The 9,915-nt window shown below is 38.8% G+C and overlaps 1 protein-coding gene across 1 annotated transcript in view; it reads right to left on the bottom strand.

The window, feature by feature from the left end:
* Position 1: 1 nt before the first annotated feature.
* Positions 2-9,915, bottom strand: part of MED13 (mediator complex subunit 13) — a 60,018-nt gene continuing 50,104 nt past the window's right edge. Inside the window, exons 21-30 of the mRNA XM_064467824.1 lie at positions 9,282-9,501; positions 8,469-8,660; positions 8,096-8,319; positions 7,495-7,637; positions 7,107-7,265; positions 6,824-7,009; positions 6,473-6,621; positions 6,058-6,231; positions 4,813-4,913; positions 2-4,097 (exon numbers count right to left, since the gene is read on the bottom strand). Coding sequence (XP_064323894.1) covers positions 3,965-4,097; positions 4,813-4,913; positions 6,058-6,231; positions 6,473-6,621; positions 6,824-7,009; positions 7,107-7,265; positions 7,495-7,637; positions 8,096-8,319; positions 8,469-8,660; positions 9,282-9,501 — 1,681 coding nt within the window. The 3' untranslated portion in view covers positions 2-3,964. The remainder of the gene's footprint in view (positions 4,098-4,812; positions 4,914-6,057; positions 6,232-6,472; positions 6,622-6,823; positions 7,010-7,106; positions 7,266-7,494; positions 7,638-8,095; positions 8,320-8,468; positions 8,661-9,281; positions 9,502-9,915) is intronic.

Raw genomic sequence — 9,915 nt, 5'->3', positions numbered from 1 at the left:
ATCAAGGCTTCATGAATAATTTATTCCATTTGAAATTTTTTTAAAAAGTATAAACCTTTTTCATTTCCTCAATCACAATTTGTACAACTCAGTGTTTATGGCATTCGGCAGCAATAGTGTTTGTTCCTTAATCACTTGTATTTTGTTTTTTCTTGTCACGATAAATACGACGACTTGGCCCATGGCATGTGGCGGCTGCGTGAGAAGGTAGAACAGCTCCCCTTGGAGTGACCCAGCGCTGCCGGGGAGGGTGACATGTCCAGGAAGGAGGAGGCCACAGGCTGTGTCATCCCGACCCCGGCGCTGCAAGGTCCTCACATCCAGTTTACTCGGAAAAAAACCAAACCAATAGCCTAAAGCTAGATGGGTAACGTCCTGAAAAGGTGACCCTGAGGATTGTGGTAGGTCCCAAATCCAGTTCTACTGTAAATTAAGCTTTACTCCACTGAAAATAAAAGTACACCCACAAACAATAATAGTAAAAAAAAAACCAAACCCTTGAAGGATGAAGCATAGTCCTGGGTCCTTTACTAGAAGGGGAAAAAAAAAAAGAAAAAAAACCAAACCCAAAATAAAAAAAAAAACCAAAACTCCAAACCTTCCCAGCTGGAGGTTGTCAAGACAGTAATGTCGTACAATGTCACCTAATTAACGAATTCCCACAAGAAACCCAGATCAAAACATCGTTTATGCAGCATTACTATCAAAACAGACTGATATGCTGTGCATACTGTTGTGCAGCAAATTATACGGTGCAATAGCATTTAAAACATTTTACTCTTATTTCTGAAAGCTTTAAAATAATGCGACATAATATTTTGATATTACAGTATTAACAGAGAGTGCTTGATTAAAGACATCTGCAAGTCTTCAAAGCAACACATGAAGTTAAAATTACCAATGGAGGTAAATATAGAAATACAATAATCTGCATCATAACTGTCAGCTAAGTAAGAACATAGCTGAGGATTTAAATATAAATTCATTTAACTTTAATTATTTCAGGAAATATTAGAAAGACCTACATGTTACAGCCACTTAAAAACATAAGGGTTGTTTGCAAGTACAACTGGTGGCCTGCTGGTCCGCCACCAGGGTTTTCAGAAATCTAATTCAGAGAGTACTGAGTCAGAGGTGACTAAATGGCTTAAGTACAGTAATAGCTAGGACAAAATATCTTTTTTTTTTTTTTAGTTGGAATGGAAGGATCTCAGATGCTTCTTTCACTGGATACTGAAGAGGAGGTAAACCTCCACAGCTACTTAACAGAGCACTGCCAAGAACGGTATTTTCTTGCAAGACCATTTTGAGAAGCTAGAGCTGAAATTTTCAAATACTTTGGCTTGTACTTGCTAAAGAACCCAAGTTACTGGATTGTGACAATTTTATTTATCAACCAGCTATTATGTGCACTTAAAACAGCTAAATGAATGTAGCTAACGAAAAATAGTTTGCCCAATGTAGTAGCCAGCTCCGTGGTGCTGGCAGGTTTGATACATACATTGCGGGCTGTGACTATCACTCCAGAGATGGCCCTCCTAACCTTCTTCTAGTGGTTACAATATTAATATTGACTTTAACTGCATTTGGGGGAGGGAGTGGGAAACTGGCAGCTTTCACAGTTGGAGAGTTTCACAGGGAAGGCTGTGGTCCAGGTAACAGAATACAGTTACACCAACGTTCAGGCAGCTGATTGACTTACCTTTATGAATACAAGCTAGATTCAACACAAAGAAAGCCACACCAAAACCCAGCCCTTGGAACTTGGCTAACTGAGCCAGGGTTAAAAATGACCACTTGGCAACAAAGCTTAAAAAAAAAAAAAAATAGGTAGGACATATGCTTTGAAAATTCCAGTTTTAGGAGCGCTTTTCACTTCAAAAATCTCAGCCAAATGGAGACAAAAAAAACCCTTCTGTAAGACAAAAATGGGCTGTTCAATCTGCGGTACACTACCATTATCAAGATAAAGTAATGGACAGACCCAGTTTTTAAACCTATTTATCCAAATATGCTAGCTTCTGATTGCACTCATGTTATTTTGAAGAAATGACTGAAAATTTTCATCACCAATCGTACAACTTCTTTATACAAAACCGAAAAAGTTGCTAATATTGTATATACATGATTCAGTGAGACTGTTCCTATGAAAAATGACCTCAGGGAGGTATTTAGCATTTACGAAACATGATTTTCATCAACACAGTACGTTTTGCAAATGCAAGCGAATTCTTCCTTGTAGGGGATTAACAGCGGGTGCACAAATGGATCTTAAAACCTGCTCCTTTGAAGGTTTCAACCAGCAAGACAGACAGCATTAAGACCCAGGACACGGGTTATCGCAACAGGCTCACGTGAGCACTGCAGGAGTTAAGTTTTTAATCTGGCAGTCAGATGAGGAACCCAGAAAAAGCATATGCAGCTGCTCTTCAGCACCCGTAGGGGCTATTTTAGAGCAGCATCAGACATTTGGCATGTGCTAGGAGAAAGGAAGGAAACTACTGAGAAAAAATGGTGACTGTAGATAGAGGGAGACGTTTACGAAAGCCTTGTGATTTGTCAGTCCCTTCCTTAGGGAGGGCTAAGCCTCCTTGGCACATGCCCCAGCCAGAGCCTGAAAAGGGGATACAGGGAAGGCCATACACTGATACTTGGGACCTTCACCACAGTGCCAAAAATACATTAAAAAGGAAAAAGTTCAGGGTTTCGTGCTGTCTTTTTTCCTAGTGGAATAAAATCTGAATACCAGAATTCACTGAGAATCTATATACACCACATTTTAGTTAAACACACACCAATCTTAAAGTCAAGATTGACTATTTTTGCATTTGTAAAATGGCTAGAGCTGGGCTAAATTTCAGCCTTACAGGAGACTTTGGATAAGATCAGAGTTTTCTGTGTTCCACATCAGATTCACGTTTTATCGCTAACGTGGAAGAAAATAACACATTCACCACAGTGCCAAGAATATCTAGGCAACAACAATGCACAACAGATATTCTTGTAATATTAAAACTTGTGTGGAAATAGATCTGAGAATCTAGCCACAGCCCTGAACCATAACACAAACTTCAATTGAAGAGTTTATTCATTTTATTCTCACTACAAGTTAAACCACCTACAATATCACTTATATATTGCCATTGTTACTCTGTAAAGGTGTGATATAAAATGCTGTAAGACCCGGTACCTTTTCAATTTATATAAACACAGTGAACTTCATTACTGTACATGTACTCTGCAACTACAGCTTAGCTGTAAATCCCCCACACACAATGGTATGGACATTAACCCCTCTATCCCCATTAAACTGTACATCAAGACAATACAAATTTACTGTCCCCACCCACCCCTTACAAAAAAATAATACTCTAAAAGCAACCTACTGCAACTTTTAATTAAGACGATTACATATATTTTAGACCAATTGCTTTAAAGCAAGAAGGCAGTATAAACCTTCTAGGAAAATTTTTATAAAAGAGGTTAAGAAATATAAGACAATTTATACATTTAAAAACTTACAATAAATAAGAGATGCAGGCATTTTTGAATACTAGGTACTATAATCCAATACGAGAACATCTTGATGTTCCGAAGCCATAGGTTGAAACTTATTCTTCCTCGTGTTTCTTCTCATCTCCATGCTTTTAATATTCATTAACCATGACTGGGTACTATGGCTCATTACTCTTCACAAATACTGTGGTTGGGGTAAAATGGTTAATTTTGCTACTAAAAATGTTATAATACACTTTCTGATCATCATTCTAAAGCGTCCCCCACAGTCGATGACTCCAAGACAGTCGGGCAGTCAGTGCCCCTCTCCTAAGTCAAAACAATATTTGCTGGAAGTAACAAGATTCATACCCCATCGCACACAACTTGCACTGAGAAGAATTATAACTTAGTCCTGCAGTGAAATATCCCTTTTCCTCATTTTTGCCTTGCAAAATTCAGATGAAGATCACAGCATATTCATGATAAAGTTATACAACTGATTCAGCACCACAAAATGAATTGGGAGACATGACCGTCTGTCCTGGGTTGCAGGATCACAGGTTAGCCAGGAGAGTGCATTGTACTGTTCCAGAACAAACCTGAAAAGCAAACAAGCTTCCATCAAGCCAACAGATTTTCTCACCAGTATTTTGCAGCCCTAATTTAATACAACCCACTTTCCTTGGTATTAAAAACTTAAAATAAGTTTGCCATATTCTGAAATAACATGCCTTCAGAATTAGTACAAGCAGTTCAAAGCTAAACTATCTTTCAGTGGAAAACCGTCATTTTAATTGTCTATGCTTAATTAACGTCAAGAGATTCACGTATTTTAAAAAAACCCCAAACACAAAGAAAAAAGCCTGATGTTTTCTTAACAAGCGTCCTAGGTTTACATGAGTGTCTCTAGGCTCTTGTACTTGAGCATTTCAGTATTCCCACAGGATCACCATGCACGATTCTGGCTTAACTACAACTATCTTCCAGCCATTTATGCACTGTCTTCTGTGTTACACCTCACACTCTCTTCTAGCCTGAGAAGTTCATTGTCTTCCAAATATTTTCATTTGTAATCAACACTGATTAGTTAAAGAAGGGCTTACAGATGTTTGTTTTTAATTGCACTGTTCTGTGATAAAGCTGCTTTTTAATCACTCAAAGCATGCAATTTGTATTTTATCTGTGACACACTAAGGATATCAGCAGCACAAAGAAAAAACAAACGGCACAAAACCCAAACAAATACGTAGCTGCACTGCAGCAGTATTTAAAAGGAAATGCACAGTATTTTTGCAAGTTATCAGTCATAAATACCTGAGCACATCAGAAGTCTGATTAGAATCAAGTGGATGGGAGTGTTTACTGTGGAGTAGCTCGTCTGATTGCACTGAAGGCACGTGGAGGTGCAAAGAGGCCTAAGGAAGGAAGACAGACGCCAGCAGTTACTGCCTGATTCAACTCCAGCATATTTTCTTTCCTCTGTATTGTTGCTTTCTTCCCTCTGTATGGCTGACCTGCACCTTGCAGTCACCTTCTACTCCCTGACACACAAGCCAAAACAAATCTTTAAGGCCATCACCAAGTTCAGGAACGATCAGAATATAAAGGAAATGCACCCAGATCTCTCCTAAAAGCATGGTGCCAGCAGTGTAATACACCTTAGGAATTTTTCTTTCTAATCCCTTTGCCTACATTAAGTCATTATTAAAAATATACAGACTTGGAAGTTCAGTTGCTTTCCGTAAGGCCGATCTATTTATATTCCACATAAATGAGCTGCTTAGGATGAATAATAAATCCTCTATTCAAAAAAACCTGTCTTATACCAAAGCCATAGCTGAGCTTAGGCCGAGAAGAACTGCTAATCCAGACACAAATAAGGCTGAAGAAGATCTATCTGTATCATTAGAAAATAAAGCACCATATTAGAGATGCTAATTTAAGTAAAAAATGAATGATGTTAATACAGAAAGTTTCTCTGTGTACTCATATATCGCCTTAAATGTGCCAAGTATGTCTTGATTGTGCCATAAAAAGATGAGGAGATGAGACAATATCCAGACAGATGATACAATGACTATCACTTGGCAACAGCCAACATGGAAAACCTAGCTTTTATGCTTTGTGCAGTACACAAAGAGATTTATTTATTATTTTTCTTTTACCCAGTGTAAAAGAGATATTACACTTGTGTACTTCCCTCTGTACCACCAGTCCCCACAGGAGTCAAACATTAACCAGAGATCTGTCTAGAAACTCAACCTATTCTTACAAAATACCGTAGCACAAAGCCAGAAACAGAAAGGAGTCCAGGCTACCGCAAAGAAACCATCAGAGAGCAGAACCCTTCCGCACATTTCCTACTTCCATTAATCATTTTTCTCCGTTTAAAAAAATGAACATAAAAAGCCAGGGCTCAAAAATTTAAAACCTGACCTCTCTTGAGGCAAAAGCAGGCATATCCCAAGAGACATGCATCAACTTTGTTTTAAACACTGCTCAGTTTTCTATGACAGACTGTCCAGGCAGACGCTGTGCAGCCCGCTGAAGTTACCGTACCTTAAGAAACAAGGGACACTGATTTTGTGCTTGAGGACACGCTGACCAAAACCAGTCAGGCAACGGACCTGCTTTGGCAGTTGACACAAAATAACCAAGGGCCAATGGCTGTTGCAGTATGTTTGTTACTTCATCGTGAGATTCTGTTGAAAGCAATCGATCTGTACCTTGACCCTGTAAAACAGCAGGCAATAGTTTAATATTAGGAGAGCACAAATTTAATAGAAATTATCTGTAGCTTTCAAAACACAAAGCATTTTGAAATACCCAAGGATTACATGAATCTTGCAAAGACAATCCAATACCTGATTGATTCAAAAACATTTCACAGGAACCTTTCGTTCCACCAAAGGAAATTAGCAGATGGAAAAAAAAAAAACCACGCACACAAAGCTCTATTTACTCTAATAGTTACCTTGCCCATATCACCTCCATGGGGGTAGTGGGACCCTGGAGAATGTACAGGGGATCCAGTAGGGGATGCAGGAAGAATATTTATAATATCAGGATCAAGATCATCTCCAGTGTCTAACAAGTCAAAGATTCCCATTCCATCTGCTCCATCTTGAAAAAGAATAAAACCAGTGAATTTCTATAATTTCCCTGCGTACAGGATATGGCAACGTATTCTGAAATCAATAGATTTCCATATGAATCTTGTGGTTCATTAGAATAAACGGTCTTAGTTTCATCATAGGGGAAGTGACATGGGAGGGGAGGTTTTCTGGGTTTGTTTTTTAAACAAGAACAAATCCAATCTACCTACCATTGTTTGTGTTGAAGGCCAGATCCAAGTTTTCAGTGGTATAAGTTGACGATGCTACTTGCACAGATGCAGATGTGGGAAACACAAGTATATGAGTGCACGATGTGTCCTGTGGGGTATTCAGCTGAGACGACTGCATATTTAAAGTGGTGCTGCGTCCAAATACAGAGCCGGTCGATACAGAATCTTTGGAAGAGAAATCAAGTGTTTCCTTAGTTTTGACTAAACCCAAACTATTAGTTCCCTTGCCAAAAAAAAGAAAGAGAGAGAGTTTCTCAAATACCTGGCATAATAATGAAGGACCCCTGTGGTTCCATTGCCACCAGACATGCACTGAGAATGCTGGGAGAGTCTGCAGCAGAGATACCACACATTCTGCACATGTCTTTTAGTCTCTTACTAAGGGACTGAAGGTTTCGGCGACTCAGCAAGCAACTCCAGTCTGAGGATATAAAGGATAGAGGTTTGCCTAGAAGAACACTGCTTGCTGCAGAACACATTTTATATGTGACAGTGTGTGATGTAAACTTCACATCTGTTAAGTTTCAAATATGCAAAGAAGCTCTAAAATTATTTAGGTTTTCTTCCAGTAACAGGGACAGACACTTTGAACTATTTAAAAAAACAAAAGCTTCAAATCAAGTTTCAGACTCTAAAACTGCTAACATTACCTTTTAATTCCCCATGTCCTATTCTTCCTAAACGGCCTATTACAACTCTCCACGGCAAAGAGCTCATCTGCACAAGTCCCAGGCACCACTCCCAGAGTTTCTGAAGACCAAGTCTGCGGGCAGAGCCCTTTTTCCTGCGAGCTCTAGAATTAAGAGAGAAAGGAAAACAAAGCTAGAAGCCACCTGCAACAAGTTTTTATTGCCACATTTAGAACTTCTTATTTGTGTTCACCTGAACATTCACAGGACCAGGAACGTTAGTATTGTCGTATGTCAGTTACAACTTCAGTTTGTTCATTTGGTTTTTAATTAATCACATACTGGCTTTTGATGTCAGTGTTAGAAAATGGTGGGGTGCAGTATGAACACACAGACAAAAACACTCAATAATCACACGAAACCAAATAATGTTATTCTAGACATTTAACTCAAATCAATATGCGCGTAATTCTGAAAATATCCATTTGCTTTAGGTAGTTTCGCAATATAGTGAGTCTACAAAAGTCAGAGTTATTCTTACAGCATCGTAAACAAACTAATTCTTCAGGAGAATGAAAGACAGCCTACAAGCTAAAAGTTAATTTAGCAGTTTTGTTCTTACCTGTTTGGTACATCAATATTAATTATGCAAGTTTCTAACTGTTCTCCATAGAGATCTGTACAGGATGCAAGAAGCCACCTTTGATCATGAGACAAACAGTAGCCTACAAAAAGTACGTTATACTTCTGGCCAGCTTCTCCAAAAGTTTCTCCTAGTTCTGTCTGCTTGTCCTTTACAGGAGCCAGTATAAAAGGAGGGGTGTAGAGTCGAATGCACTCAGGTCTCTATAAAGATGACAGAACAGACAATGAAGTTTCGGGAAGCAGTTATTCCTACAAACTCTAGTTAGTTAACATGAAAGACGCCAGTGATTTAATGAACAGGGACATTTCTCTAATCTGTATATTTACACAACCACATTAACAACACTCACATCAGGGCTCCTAAGAGCAGTTTCCATGGCTAAACCTGGGCCAAAACCAGTTAACGTTTTCACGTTGGTGGAAGTTGGAAGAGGTCTCCGACACTGAGTAAAAGCTGAAAATGCCAAAGATTTTAAATGCTGAGTGTAGATCTGCCGGTCTTCATGTTTCACAGGTTGTAGAAGGTACTGACATGGGACAATCTAGAAAAGATTAGGGCGGGGAGGGCAAGAATCATTATAAGGCTTTTGAGACATTATTTGGGTAGGCTGCTTTTAGAATTTTACTTTGCAATCAGAATTCTCTGGTTCTTGGGTATCTCCTGCCACTTCTTCCTAAGCTAAGTGGGACTTCAAGCAATTACTCTCACTGAAATTTTCTTCAGAAAAAAAAGAATCCCTTCAGAAGAGAATCTTAACAATTCCTCCAAAAAGATGCCCTCTGTTCACTAGTTTTGCAGCTGCTGACAGCGTTACAGTTGGATGCCTGTCAGGAAAGAACACTGTCTAAAGCCCAGCAGGTCAGGCTGACAGCACAGGTTCCAGTGACAGGACAAGCAGCAATCCCATCCTTCACTCATCATTGGAACAGACCACTACCTTTCCTTGGAGATACGAGTGAGGAGTTTGGAATCTACTACAGGATTTGGCTTTGGTTAATAACACCCAAACTGCTCTAAAAACTGTAATCTTAATGATTTAACAGCTATAGAACTGTAAGTAATGTTTACAAAACAAATTGAACTTTCAACCTGAGGGTGTTATCGCCTCCAAAACACAGCCAAAGCTACTTTGTTCAGCATGTTTCTATAAATGTTGTCTCACCTGCACAGAAATTATATTCTTGATGTTAGGAGGAAGAACCTGAACCATCTCTAGAAAGCAGCGCAGAAGTCCAAGTGTCCACAAACTAGATGAGCTACTGTTCTCATCCTTTTTTTCGTATGTAAAAGGATCAACTATGTAAACTACAATTGCAGGTGGATAGGTGATAGCATGTGAATCTCCATCTGTAGGGACTCCAACTTTATCACGATCCATAGTGCTGGAAATGAAATTTTGAAACCAGTTACAAAAATCTGCATTTTATAATGATTTGTTTTTACTTTAGTTAGATCAAATTGTCAAATATTAATCTGAAAGACCTTTGAGTCAACTGTGGTGCAAAAACCAGTCTTAAGCTCACATACAAAAGTGAACTAATCAGCAACTCAGTATCCCTTGTCTTTTCTTTAGCCTTCTTTATTACAGAAGCTCAACAACACATAGTTCTCTTGCTTCAACTGGGGAACAAGAACACCTACAAGGTCAGTCTCTCAGTTAAGAGCTGTCTTTACTACTGTAACTTCGATAACAGAAAGTAAAACTTTAAGATGGTGCCAGTTATCTATTTCTGTCCCCACAGTCTCCTTTAAAATATAGAAGTGAGTAGTTTGGTGACTTTTTTTCTCTCTTTAGA

This window comes from Phalacrocorax carbo, chromosome 17, assembly GCF_963921805.1.
Source record: "Phalacrocorax carbo chromosome 17, bPhaCar2.1, whole genome shotgun sequence".
Lineage (NCBI taxonomy): Eukaryota > Metazoa > Chordata > Aves > Suliformes > Phalacrocoracidae > Phalacrocorax > Phalacrocorax carbo.
Note: the sequence above shows the minus strand (reverse complement) of the source record. Positions and strands in the feature narration are given on the sequence as shown.